The 19,557-nt window shown below is 44.5% G+C and overlaps 1 protein-coding gene across 17 annotated transcripts in view; it reads left to right on the forward strand.

The window, feature by feature from the left end:
- Positions 1–19,557, forward strand: part of LOC135577076 (protein FAM219A-like) — a 182,421-nt gene that overhangs the window by 105,240 nt on the left and 57,624 nt on the right. For all 17 annotated transcript variants that reach the window (XM_065044737.1, XM_065044745.1, XM_065044755.1 and 14 more), the window contains one exon: positions 11,679–11,778. In XM_065044737.1, the coding sequence (XP_064900809.1) occupies positions 11,679–11,778 (100 nt within the window). The remainder of the gene's footprint in view (positions 1–11,678; positions 11,779–19,557) is intronic.

Raw genomic sequence — 19,557 nt, forward strand, 5'->3', positions numbered from 1 at the left:
TCCACTATGTTCAGGATCTGTTACATTAAGGAATATATATTCACAGTTGCCATCGGGTGGGGTGTACCCGCGGGGAGCTAATTGTAGGGAACTCCTTTCTCCCGAGGGAGGAGTGCACCCTGCAGGTCCCCATCCAACCGTTAAGAACTTATCAGTATTTGCCCGAGGAATTGGCCAGTTTGAAGCAATCGTTTCACACCCCCAGTAAGTGCAGTAATAATGTCCTGGGGTATTACAATACGAGGGCCCTGTGCTGGGGCACATATAAAACTCTATTTTGTTAAAGCATGGCTCAATTTGAACTAATTGGCATAAGGTTGTAGTAAAAGAAGGTGACCCTGATGTGGTCTGTTGTTGTATTATCGTTTGGTCCTCCCATCGATAGAGAGTCCATTTAAAAGGTTGGTGGGAACTCCCCTGCTTTATTGCTATTATTACCGGTAAGGTAAGGAGGATTAGGGAGAGCGACCCGGCCCCTGGTTGGCTGAAAATCAGCCAGTGGAGGTTCATTTTGTTGAGGGTTGTTCTGCTTAAGGAGATGCTTTATTTTAGAAGTCTTCGGAGGCACTTGCCAATCCCCACAAGGATACCCCTCTGCCTTGCCCTGGGCCTACTCTGTTGCTTCAGAGTAACCGGGTAAGTTATCTTCTCGGCAGCAGTTGTAGTCTTCAGGGGACTGCCTCCTAAATTCTCTCCTTGTTCTGTCACAACCCACTTTCCAATACTCAACCCAATAGGGCTATCTTCAAATACAAGGGTTTTGCCACTGTCCCGAATCCTCACAGGGTTTGGAACACTTTCTCTTGGTTATTTCCCAAATGTCTGGACTTATCGGTGATTATTAATATCCCAATGGTATCTAAGGTTTTTCCTCTACACTCATTACACCATCGTTCAACATACAGAATTTTTTTTTTTTTTTTTTTTTTTACTACTGTATCCCGCACCCGTTACACACACGACGTACCCGCAGATTGCATTGCTTACATACAGGACATGCGACGGGCGACTTATGTAATTCCTTACAATTGTCCATAAAAAGCCTAGTGTTCAGGGCTATGCGTCACGTGTCTGTTTCCTCTTGAAGGTCAGCTTCAACTCATCCGGTTCCCCGGTGACTTCCCAGTCTGTATGTAGGATAGGACCTTTTACTCGGCTAGCGTGTGTCCATCCTCTTTCCGCGGTGCGGACTGCGGTATCTGTAGTGAGTAAAACAAGGAAAGGTCCCTCCCAGCGAGGGGTTAACGATGATTCCTTCCATGTTTTTACGAGTACTTGATCTCCCGGCTTAATACTATGTATTGCTACATCTAAAGGTGGTCTTTGAACCACCAGGCCTCGCTTTAACAGTTCTTGCCTCCTTCTCATGAGTTCTATAAGATATTCTTGTAACATCTTTTCTTCCACTTTAGGGTGTTCGATTGGTTTCTCCAAATCATAGGGCATTCCATATAACATTTCAAAGGAGGAAAGTCCTGTATCGGCCCTCGGTTGTGTCCTTATATTCAAGAGAGCTAAGGGGAGGCACTTTACCCAGTTCATTCTGGTTTCTATCATTAATTTGGTCAGGTGCTTTTTAATTTCTCCGTTCATCCTTTCAACTTTTCCTGAACTCTGGGGGTGCCAAGGAGTGTGATACTCCCACTTGGTTCCCAGAGCTTCTAACGTTTCTCTAATTATTTTGGAAGTAAAATGGGGTCCTCTGTCCGAATCAATAACTGACATGATCCCATATCTAGGTATGATATGCTCTAATAATATTTTTACTACTGTCCTCGCAGTGGCCCGAACTACCGGAAAGGCTTCGACAAAGTGAGTTAGGTGATCTACCAAAACTAGGAGATACTTATACCTGCCTACCTTCGGTAATTCCGTAAAGTCTACCTGAATCCTTTCAAATGGCTTCTTGGCCAGTTGCCTTCCCCCAGGGACTCTTTCCCTAAGACACTGTTTATTTATCCTTTGACAGGTTAAACATTCTCCAACGATTCTTTTTGCTAAATCATACACTCCCAGGGTCATATATTTATTAGCGAACTGATCTACCAGGGCCTGTACTCCCCAATGGGTTTGCCTATGAAATTCTCTTAAAACTTGCCAAGCTACTCCTTTCGGGAGCATTTCCCTCTCATCAGGTAACCACCACTTCCCCTCTTGTTCGACTACTCCCATTTGCCCCAATTTCTCCTTTTCCTGATTTGTAAATCTCATAGCATACCTAGTTTGTACAGAGTCTTGTTCAACTGCTTTTATCACCAGTAACGCAGCTTTCTTAGCTTCCTCATCTGCTAAATTATTCCCTCTTATTCGCGTGGAGGTTCCCTTCCGATGGCCCTTTACATAAACTACCGTGATTTGTTTGGGCCCTCTTAATGCCTCCAAAGTTTGCTTTATTAAGGTCTCATGTATTAATCCTTTACCCTGAGAATTCATTAGTCCCCTCTCTTCCCAAATTTTTCCGAACGTGTGAACCACCCCAAATGCATATTTAGAATCTGTAAATATTGTTCCTCTCTTATCTTTTAACAACTGTAACGCCCTCAATACTGCGAACAGCTCACAAGCCTGCGCCGACCATCCTGAGTTAAGGGGACCTGACTCCTTAGTTATCCAGCTATTTCCATCTATTATGGCGTATCCTGATTTCCTCTTTCCGTCCACTACCCGCGATGATCCATCTACTAACAGTTTGTCTCCACATAGCAACTCCTCTTCTTCTAAATCCTCTCTTATTTTGACTTGATATTCTATTACTCTGATACAATCATGGGAAAGAGATTCGCTCGGTTCCCCATACAAAAATTGGGCTGGATTCTGCAAGTTAGTGGTTTCAAGCTCTAACTTAGGAGAGTGCAATAGGATCCCTTCATATTTCAATAACCTAGCATCCGTAATCCATTTGTCAGCTTTCTGCTGCAATACCCCTCGTATATTATGAGGTGTGTATACCTTTAATTCCCCTCCCATAGTTATTTTTCCAGCTTCTTCAACTAGGAGAGCAGTAGCAACTATGGCCTGTAAACAGGTAGGCCAGCCGCGACTAACTGGATCTAATAATTTGGAATAATATCCTACGGGTTTCTTTTTACCTGCCCATTCTTGCGTTAGGACCCCAAAGGCCGTTCCACCCTCCGTGTTAACAAAAAAGTAAAAAGGTCTTCGGGCATCCACCAGACTCAGTACTGGGGCATTTACTAAATCAGCTTTTAAGTTTTCTAATTGTTTATCATCTTCTGTACTCCATTTCATCAGACCTTCCCCCACTAACTTCTGATATAAGAACTTAACCTTGTTACTGTAATTTTCAATCCATTGTCTACAGTAGCCGAAAAGACCTAAAAGTTGTCGCACCTGCCTTTTATTCTTGGGAGGCTGGAGGGATAAAATAGCATTTACTCGATCTGGATCTAGCCTCTTAGTCCCTTTGCTCAACCAGTGCCCTAAATATTTTACCTCTTCCTCGGTAAATTGCAGTTTAGATTTTGATACCTTTAAACCCTTTAGACACAAGAAATTTAATAACTTAATGCTGGTGCTTCGCACACTATCTTGGCTTTTTCCAGCTATTAATAGATCATCTACATATTGTACTAAAACTACTCCAGGTTCCAGTTCAAAATTCTCCAAGACTTGTTCCAGGGCCTGCCCAAAGAGGTTTGGAGATTCAGTAAATCCCTGTGGAAGAACCGTCCATCTAAGTTGTTGCTTCCGATGGGTATCAGGGTTCTCCCACTCAAAGGCAAAATAGTCACGACATTCTTTTCTCAAAGGACAGGCCCAGAAGGCATCCTTTAGGTCTATTACACTATACCAGGTCAATTCTGGGGACACTTGGCTTAATAGGTTATAAGGGTTGGCCACCACCGGAAATCTAGTTACTGTTCTTTTATTTACTTCACGGAGGTCTTGTACTAGACGATAGGACCCATCTGATTTCTTTACAGGTAAGATGGGGGTATTGTGGGGCGACATACCTGGTTCTAGTAACCCTTGTTGTAACAATCGATCAATTACTGGTTGCAGCCCGCGTCTCCCATCCTGTGATATAGGGTATTGTTTAACACGTATCGGTACTTCCGGATCCGTTATTGTCACTGTAATTGGTGGAATATCTAATTTTCCAACCGACTCGGGAGTGTACCATACTTCAGGATTGATCTTAGCTTCGTCTTCGGTTGTTAAAGCGTACAGTTTTACTTTCAATTCTCGATCTTTTACCTCCAAACTAATTCCCAATTCGACGATTAAATCCCTTCCTAATAGGTTATATTCAGCTTCAGATACTAATAAAAAGGACCCTACCCCTATCCGGGATGGGGATTCTACTTCTACTCCTTTAATTATGGGTACAGAAAGGGGTTCTCCTTTTGCCCCTATTACTTGTACTTTCTCCAAGGATGGAGTGCATCCCCAGGGTACAGTTTGGACAGTAGATCTTTCTGCCCCTGAATCTACCAGGAATTCCATCTCCTGGTGCTGGGGACCTAACTTCAATTTTATCAAGGGCTCTGTTGTTTTAGAAGTCCCCAGCAAATAGAGCCCCTGACACCCCTACTCAGCAAAATACATTTTCTCATCCTGTATACGTTTCCTACAGTTCCTTCGCATATGTCCCTTCCTCTGACAGTAAAAACATTCGATTTCCTTCAAGTCCTTCAGTCCGACTTGACTTCCCTGAGGTGGCCCATTCCCACCTATGCGTGGTGGCCCTCCCTTCTGTGGAGCCGTCCTCTGTCCCTCTCGAACTGCCGCTACTAAAATTTTAGCTTGCCTCTTCTGAGTCTCTTCCTCCCTTCTCACATAAACCTTCTGTGCTTCCCTTAGCAACTCATCCAACCCTTTCTCTTGCCAATCTTCCAACTTCTCTAACTTCTTTCTAATATCCGGCCATGACTTCGCCACAAACTGTGTTTTTAAAAGAGCTTGCCCGACCGGTGTCATAGGGTCTATCCCGGAATAGAGCTGCAAGCTCTTTCTTAGTCTTTCTAACCATTCTGTGGGAGTTTCATCTTTCTTTTGTTGTTCATTAAAGGCTTTATTTATGTTCTGCCCTCGAGGGACAGATTCCTTAATCCCTTGGACAATTATAATGCGAAGATCTCCCATATGGCCTCTGTGTTCCGGGTTTTGATTATCCCAGTTAGGGCGCTGCTGGGGCCACTTAATGTCAGCACCTGGCCCTTGTTGGTGCTGCTGGTCCCAAACTCTCATCCCAGCCCTCCGAACCATTTCCCGCTCTTCTGCGGTAAATAGTATCCCTAAAATAGCTTGCAGTTCATCCCAGGTATATAAATTAGTTCCTAAAAACTGATCTAACCTTTCCGAAACTCCTAAGGGATCTTCTAACAAATTCCCCATTTCCTTCTTAAATTCTCTTACATCCCCCGAATTTAGAGGCACTGACACAAATCCCACCCCGGGTTGTGGACCTCCCATCGCTATTTCTCATAATGGGTATAGCCCTGTTTCTGATGATGCTTGCTGTCCTGCCCCTGATGTCGTTTGCTGCCTAGCTTGACTCCTCGTGATTCTTCGGGTTCCCCTAACTGACCCCGAAGAATCGGAATCCTCCTCAGAAGCCGAAGGCATAGGGGGAGAGGAGGGCCTTGGATTCGCTGCTGGCGGGGGATCATAGGGAGGGGGAGGGGGTGGAGGTTCCTCGGGAGCCCTCTTTTTGCGGACAGATTTTTTTTTGCTTATGGTAAAAATCCCAGCGCAAGTCGCAGGAGGTAGCCAACAACGCGCATATTCGCTCTCCTCAGGATCAAAGGGCTCCTTATCATTTACATAAAAATTTAGGGCCTGACAAATCCAATCTTCAAATGAACCAAAAATTGGCCAAAATAAATGATCTGGTCTAATCTGCTGGTTTCCCCAGACATGCATGCAATAATAAACCATTTTTTCCCTCTCTTTGTTTCGCGTGCAAGCTGCACCTTCCCAATTCTTGAGCATAAGGCCCAATGGGGAATCTTGGGGAATATCCGGTAACCTCTCCTTGGGTCCCTTCCCCATGGGATCAGAAGGCTTGCTCTTCCTCTGTCCCATCTTCCGGAGTGTCTTCTTTCACACACACACACGCACCCCTCGTTCGTGGCTCACGCCCTCGCGGGCAATGAGAACCGCACTACTAGAGAGTCCCGCCCTGCCTCACGGCAGGGTCCACACTCACTTCGCTTCCTCCCCAAGCGGGGGGGCGTCTCGTTCATGCACACTCCAGGATACCCACCCCAACCGAACGGAATTGCTTTCTATACTTACCCTCCCCGGGGTCTTCATCCGGTTCTTCGTGCACAAAGGTTTACGGGGTTCAATTCTTTTGCCTAATTACCTAAATTTCGGGTTCGGAGGTTAAGGTTTCAGGGCGATCCTCCGTCCACTCCAGGGCCGTCTGAAAACGGGACGGGGCGCCTCCCTGAAGTTTAGGAGTCCCTCCCAGAGATCCTTAATCCGAGTCACGGCACCAAAATTTGTTATAAATAAGAGCCAATAAATCGATTCTGAGTCAATCAATCGATTTTATTTAGCAAGCGGTAATTAGGCAAAACAGCGCTGGGTGACCGGGGGAAGCTCAGTTCCGCCAACAGGCACACCAAATCAACCTTTCGTATGTGCTTATATATGTTATACGTTCGTTTACGTGCTGGGAATTTCCGTCTCTGGAACTTTTGTTATCTGTTGCAACATCCGGGCGCTTTGTTATCTGTAACACCATCTGGGAGTCCTATTATCTGTGGTACCATCCGGGAGTCCTTTTTTTTTTATGACACCATCCGGTAGTCCTGTTATTTATGGCACCACCTGGTGGTCCGTTATTTATGGCACCACCTGGTAGTCCTGTTATTTATGGCATTGGCTTTAACTATTACTACAAGGTTCTACAAAACATAATCAAACTTACACGAACACAGTTACTGCTTACAATAATATGCATAATACAATTGAATCCTACTCGATTTGTTCAACATTAACAATTTTGACCATCACTTATTACACCCGAGATGATGACGTCAACTCCCGGGTGAGCCCCCAAAATTGTAAGAAACTATTACCTTACCAATATAATAGGCCCAGGCAGGATCTCTCAGCAAAGCATATTTTATTAGCAATTTTGCAAGACCAGGCATTCTACCTAAAGGTAGGCACACATAATAGGGCAAAAAGCCCCTGCTTATATGCCCCCACATCCCAGCCACAAATTCCCTCCCCTGTTCCCCATTGGTTGGGTACTTCAGGGTTTACAGACTACCGGACACCTGCCTCAGTTTACCTGTCTCATTCATCTAATTCTAACAACCCCCTCCCCTTATTGATTTATTTAAAATATGGATTCCTGGTTCTTTGGTTACCCTTCCCCCAGCTTAACTTTTTAAATATGGCAATCAGTTTGCGTTCTGGGATTAGTTTGAAGAGACTTTGTTTTACATTAAGGATTCATAGTCTGATGTCTCTCAGTCCTTCCCCCCTGCTGGGGTCAGGTGCCAGGTCCTCAGTTTTGTAAAAACAACATTTCTCCTTCAATGGCTCCTTATAGGTTGATATCATACAGGACAGCAATATGAAAACCTAATCCTTTTCCCAGATGTAATAAACAGCACCACAGGGACCACACAGGGCATATAGGAATACAGATGACACAGCCGTGTGGACAAACAAAGAAACATTGTTACGATTTAATTAATAGAGTAAACTTTAACACTCTCTGGTCAGCTCTGTTGTTATCCCAACCCTTTTATTTCTCCTGCCTGTCTTGCCAAAAAGGACTGTCGTAGTTTAGCCCCAGCCCCCTCCCCCACCCCCCAGCTGGCAGCAAAAAACACATGCCACTCGCTCACTGCTCCCCCGCTCCTGGTGGGATGGGGAGGAGAATCAGAAAACAAAGACAAAACTTGTGGGTTGGGATAAAAAGAGTTTAACGGAACAGCGAAGAAAAACAAAACCAAAACCCAAACAAAAATGAACAAGCAGTAACAACAACAATAATGAAAGAACCTACAAAAAACAATGGGCGCAGAGCGCGGAGGTCCCATCACTTGGCAGCTCCCCCTGCAGCTTGTTCTGAAATTCTCCCGTTTCCCCATCCCCCCCCCCCGTCAGGGAGTCACCCTGAGGTTAGTTTAAGGGACAACAGGGTCCAAAACAACTTTTATTAAACCCGTGAGAAACAGGGTTTTAGCACTCCAAAAGTGACTTGAATGCAGGTTCGGATATCAGTTGAGGAAAATTATTAAGGGGCAGCAACTAATACAACAGGCAGTCCACAGAGTGCATGCACATGGCTTCACCCAAAACAATGCCGGAGCCGTCTCTGAGTCCGGGAGGAGTACACACTTGCCTGTACACGGTGTGGGATTATTTTAAAGAGATACACGTACTCGTAGTGAGTACAGAAAGTGTACACTCGCAATTCTGCGAGGGTAAATTTATAATACACTTGCAATCCTGCGAGGGTTAATACACGTGCAAATGTGCACGGAATGTTACACGTGCTTATGTGGAAGCACGGGAGGAAAATACACCCACGATTATGCGAGGATTAATTTTACACGTGCTCATATTGAGCACGGAAAGTTACACATGCATATGTGCACGGAAAGTATAAATATACTCGCAATCCTGCGAGGAGAAGTTTTGCTCACTCCCGTGGCGGCAAGACAAGCGGAGTCTCCATCCCGGGGAGGGGGGCTCTCGGCGGCAGCATCTCGCTCGTGCTCCGAGAGACCTGTGACAATGGGTGGAGTCTCGACGAGAGTCCCGTTTTTTATAGGCTGATCAGATCTGACTGTAGGCATTCCAGAAGCTTCTCTACACCCCCACCCTGGCTGTGGGGGTGCCCCTGAAGCCTCCAAACATCCCCCACACTGGCCGGGGGCGCCCAGAGGCTCCCTGGCACCTCGGCACTCCCTTCTCCTAATGGCCCTGGCCAGGGTGCTCTGGGGCCAAACAAGCTGTTAGCCTCAAGTAGCAGAGAGAGGGGGAGATGTGTCTACTCCTTCCATGATGAAGGAGGGAGGGGGAGAAAGGGGGGGTTTGCATCCTGCCACACCCCGTCCAGTCCCGGTTCGAACCGTGACTCATGCAACTCGCGCCAGAAATACAAAAGCACCAAACCACGTGGTCAAGAAGGAGCTGACCTGGACCACCAGCAAGACAGAGATCATGACCATGGCTTCTCGCCTTTATACCTGAGCGTGACCTTATATGGTATTGAATACCTGGATGTACTGAAAGTGTAGAAATTAACCCCATCTTGACCGATCCAGCACAGTGCACTTGCCTGGGTGACAGGTAACATCTTCCTTGAAGGGATGCCTTTCCTTCACACCTGACAGAAATCACCTCCAGAGGCTGAGGGCTTGTGTCTTTTTCCCAATTGCCTTGTCATTGTCCCCTTCTCTAGACAGGGATCCCTCTAATTCCAAGCTACTAGTCCCATTATCCCAGCATCGGAGCAGCCAGGCAACAATGCACTCGCCATCCCGGTGGCTGAAATCTTTTCTCATATCTCACAGCTCACATGGGGATAGAGATCAGGTGATTATCTCTCGTTCTGCCTCCTCCTGTTCTCGTGATGACCCTGGGTCATCATCATCCCTCACTAAGTGAACTGATTTTTTTGTGTATTTCTTTTTCTGTATAGGGGCAACTGATACAGGCGCAGGTTGGTTCTCTGGTTAAGAGAGTCCTTTGCATTGCTGCAGAACATATATGAGGTGATGGATGGGAAATATGACAGTGCCTTGATGCTCCTGAGCCAGGGTTAGATACATGCTGGCACTAGGGACATTGTCTCTGGCCCAACTCAATTTTCCTTTGGTTCCATTTTACTCTTTGAAGGGAGCAGGCCTGTCCCATGCACACAGTGGTGGTCGCCCAGACTCTGTGCTAGTCATGAGTTTGTTGTGCAGCAATAACGTGTGGGTCTGCTGTAGAGCTGCACTGCTACTGAGGCAGAAAAGCATCATTCCAAACCTTAAAGATTAATTCCTGCTGTGGATTGGCATTTTTATGGACTCTGCAGGTGTGTCCATCATCCCCACCTCCAGTGTCAGGGGCAGGGGTGCAGTCTCCACCAGTTGCCAGGCCTCCTCTGTAGTCAGTAGGGGGAAAGGAAGACACATCTCCAAAAATGGACTCATCTCCTTTGAAGATGAGTGTCTAAGACAGGATGGAATGAATCACTCTTTGAAAATCATCTTTCTCTTCTCTGGTGGTCTAAGAAGCCTTTGCTCTAGCTGAGTCCTCTGGTCCAGGACCAGAGTTCAGATCCTCAAAGGCAACTCAGAACATTTCTTCCTTCCCACTGTTCATGCAAATGGATGTCTAATGTCACTGGCAAGTTACCCACAAGGAGAAGCTACTGTCAGCATATCAGCTTCCAAGACAAATCTTTAATTTAAAGAGTTTAAGTATAATTTTAACAGTTTGAATCTGAGCTAGTCCAGGTGGCCAGGCCATGCGAACTGCTAGCTGTGGGTTCCTTCCACACAGAAGTCCCTGTTCAAGTGCTGGACTGTACCATCACAGGAGGCAGTATCTGGCCATTGCACCATGTCTACTCCCATGCTTTCCTGCAGACAGCAGATTGGGGCTCCAAGGACTTTGTTGTGTTCAGTAGCACTAGGAAGCATCCAGCTCTTGGAGTCATGCTCTTTACAAACAGCTGTATTCTTCCTTTTCCCAGACTGTCAGAGAAAAGGTTCTCATCTGGGAAGCCTGGATCTGGGTGGTGGCCTGCCACTTACCACCTTATACATCCCATACATATATATATATATATATATATGCATATTTAATTTAGTTTCTAGCTTCTAGGTGGGAAGAAGTTAACGTGTTTGAGAACCAATTTTAATTTTCACTATGGTGTTAAATAGAGACAGTTCCAACAGGTTTGAAGTTTGCCATGAAAAGACTTTAAATATTTTCATCAGTGCTGGAGCTGCCTGAATTGATAGTTTGTCTATCTGTATCCTGTGATGCGCTGTACCACAGAGTACAACACTACCTGGATTAGCTTGTCTGCAAGTAGGCGTGATTGGGCAGACCCCATGTTTGGGGAGCTTTGGTTTTCAGGGGGATTTCAGTGACAGTTAAAGGTGCTGTGCTGACAGATAATGAAGTTAAATCTTTCCAGTTAGTCACAGAATAGGTCTAGATTGGGAAGTACAGACTTCTTCATTCCTCTCCAAGAGGGACCGAAGATTGAATTCTCCTACTCATTCAGTCTTCATTTGTTCAGAGCTGGACTTTCATGCAACTGGTCACAGACTTTTTATTTTTGATCATGAGGTTGACTGGTCCACTTGGAACTCAGCTGAAACTGTAAATGCATTTCATACAACACCCTGAAGAGTCATCACATGAAAATGGTTTTGGACTACTGCCAACCCAGGATGAATTTGTTGAACTGGTGACACACCCTCCATATTATATTCCCAGTATCATCCATCATATAAGTCAGATGAAATCTGGTGTTTCCAGAGGTACTTTGAGCATACTAAACATGCTTCCAAAGTTCTGTGTTTTGCTTCCGAGGTTTCAGCCATTCAAAACACCAGCATGTTCTCTGTTCCATCTGAATGCAGGTGGGAATGGACTCACCTAATAGACAATTAGAGAAGAGAGTGCATAACTTTTAGCTAAACCATTCTGTTTTGTTTCATTTTCTTTGTTAACAGGATCCAACAGCTGCATCAATTTTGGACAGAGATTGTGATACAAGAGAGGGAGAGACTATAGCCATGAACTATAAGCCATCCCCACTTCAAGTGAAATTAGGTGAGTCTTTGCTGATGGAGAGTGAAAAGGCTGAATCCAAGGTCTGAAATATGATGAGGTGCTCGTGGGATCATATGCAGATCTCCATGCATGTAACTGAGCATGCCAGCTCAGCTCAGACAACTCACAGAGCAGTTTATCAGTGTGATTCTGCTGCTCAGGGATCTGACCTAAAAATGTGCAAGGACCCTTTATCTTGGGCTGTGATAGAGGAAGGAAGTTATGCCTTCAAAGGAAGGCATAGCTTTTTAAACCTACAGATTTTTATCAAGCTAAGAACAAGGCTGGACCAGAAAAAGAATGAAGATAATATAGAGGGACTGTAAAAAGAAGACAGGATAACTGCAAACAAAAGGGAAAGGATTAGAGACTTGGACTACCAGGAAAAGATAGCTGTGTTACTGTGAGGTGGAGGGTTTGTAGCTTTGTAAAGGTTCACATAGAAATATCTGTGCTATTTCTCAGCAATATTTTTGAAGTTCTGGAAGCAAAATTATCATATTAGCACAATACTCTTCTTCCTCACAAGGTTAATGCTTACAAGAGGACAGCAATCCACACATGGCTGTCCTGCCTCCAAAATCTGAGCCACTATTGTGCCATGCAGACTCAAGAACCTGACGAGGGAGAGATCAAAGGAATAGTGTGTGTTTTGCTCAGAACATGGTTAAAAAATGGGAATCTAAGTCTGGAAAATTTCCCATAGGTGCAGGAAACAGTCCCCTGGTTGTCTTTCAGATCAGAACAAATGACATGGATGGGATGCTTCTGGAGCTGGTTGAGGTTGACATGTTGGAGCAGGTCCAGAGGAGGGCCACAAAAATGGCCAGAGGGATGGAACACCTCTCCCATGAGGAAAGGCTGGGAGAGTTGCGGTTATTTAGCTATCCCGGATAAGAGAAGGCTTTGGGGAGACCTTATTGCAGCCTTTTAATACTTAAATGGTGCTTAAAATAAAGATGGGGACAGACTTTTTATCAGGGCCTATAGTGATAGGACAAGAGGTAATGATTTTAAAATAAAAGAGGGGAGATTCAGGCTAGATCTAAGGAAGAATTCTTTTTTTTTACAGTGAGGGTGGTGAACCACTGGAATAGGTTGCCCAGAGAGGTGGTAGATGCCCCATCCCTGGAAACATTCAAGATCAGGTTGGATGGGACTTTGAGCAACCTGATCTAGTAGAATATATCCCTGCTTATGTCAGGGGGTTGGATTAGATGATCTTTAAAGGCCACTTCCAATCCAAACCATTTTGTGTTTCTATGCTCTGCTGAGTAAGGCTCTGAAAGAAGTGGGTGCCCAGATGTTTAGTGGAATAGCTTTGGCCCCTACCAAATGAGTGACAGGGAAGGTCAGCAAACAGCTAAGGCTTTAAGAAGACTTGGGGAAGTTTGGGCATTGGTGTATGATTATGAAGAGATGTTCTCTGATGATATATAGGTTTTACCCAAGGACCTACAGTATTACTGCAAGCACTGATGTTGGCCTCATTTATAAGAGGAAGCTTAAAGAAACACCAGGAAAAGGCTTGGAAGCACTTGTGCAGTCTCAAGGTTCTGCCTGAGTCTATGGTAAATTCAATAATCAGACAAATCTGGTCATGGCAGTGCAGAAAGGAATGTCATAGAGTAGACTCATGGACAGCAAAGCAAAAGAAAGTGGTTGAATAGGCAAGATCTTGCAGAAAGAGTGACTAGGGAGAAGAAGACAAAGTTGGATATACAAGCGTAGCAAGATTATGCAGCAAAGCGGAGGACCCTGAGCTACTGATACAGGATATGAGCAAGTGCGTGGGGACAGTAGATCTGTCCTGCAATCACCTGTGGCTGCTTTTCAGGAAAAGGCAGGGAGCAGCAGTTATGTGTTAATGACAGCACAACTCACAGTTCAGTAAAAGATTATCACTGCCAGCATGCCATATGCCACCAGGATCCTTTTTCACTGCCAAGTTCTGTAATGTTATTATAGAGATAATTACTACTACAATAGTTGTTTTGGATAATTTAACATCAGGAATCAGGTTGGAGAACAATCACTATTATTATTGGTAAGTTTGAAATATTCTTGCATTTCTTAGGCAATAGAAATATCTACCAGAGATTCACTAACATGACAGGAAATGGTGCTATTTTAGACATGGCTCGGTAAGTCGTGAAGACGTTATACAAGACCTGATCATAGGAAATATATTTGGAATCAGGGATAATGAGTTCAATTCATGCAAATTAAATGAAAAGTTAATTTGAGGTAGATCAATAACAAAATTCAGTTTTATAAACAAAGTGCTTAAGCAAAGAGTAGATTGAGAAGCCTAGGAACTCAAAATGTATCTGGTAGAGTAGAAGGAGAAAGTATCAGAAGAAAGGAGATTGCTAATGGAGTTCTCCAACAGCCATTTCATTTATATGTTAATTAATGACTTTAACACAAAAAGCAATTGTTGGCAAAGAGAATTTAATCATAACAGCAGCAATGAAGTTGGAATAAAGAGTCCAAAGGCGATCAAAAGAGACTTCAGGGCCTTTGGACAACTGGTTAAGGGATCAGGAGCACAAGTAGTTTTTTCCTCCATCTTTCCAGTTGCAGGGAATGATGTTGGAAGAAACAGGAAGACTCAACTAGCGTCACTGGCAGAATTTGGGGTTTTTTGATCATGGGTTGGTTTACATGACACCAGGCCTGCTGGCGACAGACGGGGTACACCTGTCTCAAAGGGAGAAATAGATCTTTGTGCAGGAGTTAGCAGGGCCTATTGAAAGAGCTTTAAACTAGATTTGAAGGGGGAAAGGGATAAAACCAGGATTGCTCAGAGATAAGAGTGGGGGTGGCATGCCAGTGTTTGAGGGACAGTGTGCTAGTGAGGTCCTTCAGTCTGCTCCATCATGTACTGAGTACACTGGAATGCATTTGAAATGTCTCTAATGTGCACAGAACCTTAGCAATCTCAGTGGGGGTAAGGGATGGAGATCCACGCAACAGGAAAGATGCAAAGGCTGTCAATGCATTAGAAACCATGGAAGCACCTGAGAACAGTCAAAAGGAATTAGGGCTTCTCCCCCCAAAAAGGTGGCAGGATCAATAGCCCAACTGAAGTGCATCTACACTAATGCACGCAGCATGGGCAACAAACAGGAAGAGTTGAAAGCCTTGGTGCAGCTGGAAAACTATGATATAATTGCAATCATGGAAATATGGTGGGATGACTTGCACAACTGGAGTGCTGCAATGGATGGCTATAAACTCTTCAGAGGATACGCAAGGAAGGAGAAGCAATGGGGTAGCCCTGTATGTTAGGGAGTTGTTTGACTGTAGCTTGACGATGGTGATGAAAGGGTCAAGCGTTTATGGGTGAGAATCAGGGGGAAGGCCAACAAAGCAGATATCATGGAGGGAGTCTGTTATAGACCATCCAACCAGGATGAAGATATAGATACAATATTCTGTAAGCAGCTGGGAGAAGTTTCATGATTGCTAGCCCTTCTTCTCATGGAGGACTTCAACTTACCAGATGTCTGCTGTAAATACAATACAACAGAGAGGAAACAATCTAGGAAGCTCCTGGAGTGTATGGAAGTCACCTTCCTGACACAGCTGGTCAGCAAGCCAACTAGGGAAGGTGTCCCACTGGACCTGTTGTTTGCGAACAGAGAAGAACTTGTGGGAGATGTGATGGTTGGAAGACATCTTGGGCATAGCGATCATGAAATTACAGAGTTTTCTAAGTAAGATTTTTTGATTCTCATAGAAGTAAGGAGGGTGGCTAGCAGAACTGCTGCCTTGGATTTCTGGAGGGCAGACTTTGATCTGTTTAGGAGGCTGGAATTACAGGCCTGTCAGTCTGACCTCAGTGCCAGGGAAGATTATGGAGCAGATCATCCTGAGTGCCATCACACGGCACGTACAGGATAACCAGGTGATTGGGACCAGTCAGCATGGGTTTACAAAAGGCAGGTCCTGCTTGACTAACCTGATCTTCTATGAAAAGGTAACCCACTTAGTGTCTACCTAGACTTTAGTAAGGCCTTTGACACTGTTTCCCACAACATTCTGCTGGAGAAACTGTCTGCTCATGGCTTTGATGGGCATATTCTTCGCTGGGTAAAGAACTGGCTGGATGGCCGGGCTCAAAGAGTTGTGGTGAATGGAGTCAAATCCAGTTAGTGGCCAGTCACAAGTGGTGTTCCCCAGGGCTCAGTATTGGGGCCAGTTCTGTTTAATATCTTTATCAATGATCTGGATGAGGGGATCGAGTGCACCCTCAGTAAGTTTGCAGATGACACCAAGTTGGGTGGGAGTGTTGATCTGCTTGAGGGTAGGAAGTCTCTACAGAGGGATCTGGACAGGCCAAGGCCAATTACATGAGGCTAACTGTCAAGTCACAACAACCCCATGCAATGCAGGCATGAGGAAGACATTTTTTACAGTGAGGGTGGTGAACCACTGGAACAGGTTGTCCAGAGAAGTGGCAGATGTACCATCCCTGGAAATATTCGAGGCCAGGCTGGACGGGGTGAAGATGTTTCTGCTCATTGTAGTGGGGTTGGACTAGATTATCTTTTAAAGTCCCTTCCAATGCAAACTATTCTATGTTTCTATGATTCTATAAGAGTGGCTTGAAAGCTCCCTGGTGGAAAAGGACCTGGGGATGTTGTTCAACATTGGCTGAATATGAGCCATCAGTGTGCCCAGGTGGCCAAGAAGTCCAACAGCATCCTGGCTTGTATCAGAAATAGTGTTGCCAGCAGAACCAGGGAAATGATCATCCCTTTGTAATTGGGACTGGTGAGACTGCACCTCAAATACTGTGTTCACTTTTGGGCTCGTCACTACAAGAAAGACATTGAGGTGCTGGAGCGCATCCAAAGAAGAACGAAGCTGGTGAAGGGTCTGGAGCACAAGTCTTATGAGGAGCAGCTGAGGAAACTGGGGTTTTTTAACCTGGAGAGGAGGAGGCTGAGAGGAGACCTTATGGCTCTCTACAGCTGCCTGTAAGGAGGTTGTAGCATGGAGGGTGTTCATCTCTTTTCCCAGGTAACAAGTGACAGGACAAGAGGAAATGGCCTCAAGTTGTGGAAGTTTAGATTGGTTATTAAGAAAAATTTCTTCTTGAAAAGGGTTGTCAAGCACTGGAACAGGCTGTCCATGGAAGTGGTTGAGTCACGATCCCTGGAAGTATTTAAAAGATGTGTAGATGCAGTGCTTAGGGACATGGTTTAGTGGTGGACTTGTTAGTGTTAGGTTAATGGTTGGACTCGATGATCTTAAAGGTCTTTTCCAACTTAAATGATTCTATGATTCTGTATTTGGGAGACACCAGTACAACAAAGACTTGGAAATGCCATAGAGAAAAAAAACCCATGAAAACTGGAATTATAGAAACAAGAAAAATATGTCAGGAGAAACTCGATCTGCTGTAAACTGAAATTTACCATCTGGAGATGACTTAAGAAGAGGAAGCCTGTTACATAGTTCACTGCAAGGTACCTAATTAAGTGACATCATTACATTAAGTGCACAAAGCCATTTTCCTCCCCTTGGGAGGGTGAGTGCTATGGTTATTTGTCAGAGAAAAGACTTCCTTCACCTCTTCCTGAGCCATCTGCTTAGGTCAGGCCTTGCTATGGCCATTCAGGTGCTCTCATCTCCTTATTTTCACACAGAAAGCCAAAAGGCTGGGCTGGGGTGACACAAGAGGATTTTATGTCTACCCTAGCACCCATTTTCTTGAATACAGTCTGTGCTTTGTACAGGTGGAATGAGTAATGTGGAAGCCAGAGTGCAGTGGCAATATAGCACTGCTATAGATTTTCTTCATGAAGATAAAAGTGCAACCTACCACTTGGAGGTCTCTTGGGGCTTGGGAGGAATTTATTTTAACATTATTTCATGTGTTATTACTCTTTCCATTTATAAGAGAAATTGCATATGCATAATTCCTGTAGGTTATCTCCAGGCTCTCTTTTGGAGGGGATGAGAGAGTGAACAGCTGGATCACATTAAGGGTAGTAGGGCTGTCTGCAGACAGAGCAGCAAAGATGAAGACAGAAAAACAGTTATGACAGACATTATTGAAGATTAGTTAGAGGAGAAATAGAGGGGCAGAAGGGAAGAGGTGCATGAAACACTGTAGCTGACACAGGCTCTGGGAAACAGTAAAGACATTAAGAGAAGCTGGAACAGAGAAATTCACTGGAATTCAGCAGAGAGCTCTGAGCAGGAGGGAGTGCGTAAGTAGGTGAGATGGAGGGAAGGGAGGTACCAGTCAGCAAAGCGCAGGAGCAAAGTATGGGCATATGAATATGAGCATGATGTGGCATGATGTTCACCAGATGTGCCTAGTCTTTCTGTCACTGCAATTTGCTTGATTTGTTATGCCACCCCACCAGGGCTTTACTGGCCTTCTCAGCCCTCCACTGTCATACATACACCTCTCTCATGACAGGTTACTAGCTACCCACGCACCTCGCAAGCCAAAAGACACACAACCACTCACATGTTGTGTTGCACAAATCGCTGTTGGCTAATATGCCTTCAGATAAAAAGTTATGAAGGAGGAGCCTGTAAGGTAGCTGAATCATTTTGATGGGCATTATCTGTCCATCCTTTGGTCAGTCCAAATTTCTACAGTACCTACAGGTCTGAAAGTCTAGGAAAGTGAACTAATCCTGAAGATCTGCTTCTACACAAATTATTTTACTTCGTAATGAGAATGGGCCAAAGCAGCTGGAGTCTGAATGGGGGGTTGTGCCTGAAGCAAAGCTGCAAATTACAGGTTTCTCTTCTTTGCATTGCCCTCATCCACTATAATCTTTCACCTCAAATATGAGAAGCAGCTCAGATATCTCCTGCTTATTTCACTAGCAGAAGGTTGAGAGGCAAAACAAATTAAGCAAAATATTGAAATTCTCTGACAGAAGGAGGAAAAAATTCTTTAATTGAAGTAGTGATAAGAATAAAAACTACCTGGTCTAGCAAATCCTAACCCCAGTAGGCAGCACCACAGCAGTGATAAGGTCTGTTCAGAAGCCGCATTGCATAGTACATATTACTCTTGTTGCTGTTTTCTATGAAGTACTTAGAGAGCTGGTTTAAAAGAGTGATGTCCCCAAAGGTGATTTACACCTTGTTCCTGACATTTAAAAGACTAGCACCATCTGAATTGACAAGGCTGCCTGCTCAGGTGTTGGTATCTTTGACATAATCAACACAGAAAAGGGCAATAGTACTAAGTTTTCTGGCTTCTCAGAGTCCTGTGTATCTAATTGTAGGTTCCACCTGTTTCTCTCTCCCACTGCAGGGGAATGGTTGGACTTGATCTTAAAGGTCTTTTCCGACTTAAGTGATTCTATGATTCCCCAATTCTGAATTGCCCAGATGTTATTATTTCTCTAATTCCTTCTAATGTCTCCAGAGGTAGATGAGTTTCTGTGTATCACTCCAGGGAAGCAAGTAGAGCCCAATGTAATTAATGTAAATTGGCTCCAGAACAGACCACAGCATCTGCACACAATATTGGATTATGTTGGGTTTTTTTTTTCTGTGTTTGATTTATTAATTATGAGCCTTAAACTGTACCTGACAGTTAACTGAATTTGTTCTGACTGTTCAGTGATGTGGGCTCCTCCTTTCTCTTCTCTGTGCTGCACACTCAGCTTTTAACCAGGAAAGGTTACTGTCTGCTTATTGACTGTTGGGGCTAAAATGCTTTGTCAGCAGATCAGGGCTCTATTAAAGAAATAATGTATAGAAATAACACATGCTTCTTAAAGGGAAGGAATT

This window comes from Columba livia, chromosome W, assembly GCF_036013475.1.
Source record: "Columba livia isolate bColLiv1 breed racing homer chromosome W, bColLiv1.pat.W.v2, whole genome shotgun sequence".
In the NCBI taxonomy this organism is placed as follows: Eukaryota; Metazoa; Chordata; class Aves; order Columbiformes; family Columbidae; genus Columba; species Columba livia.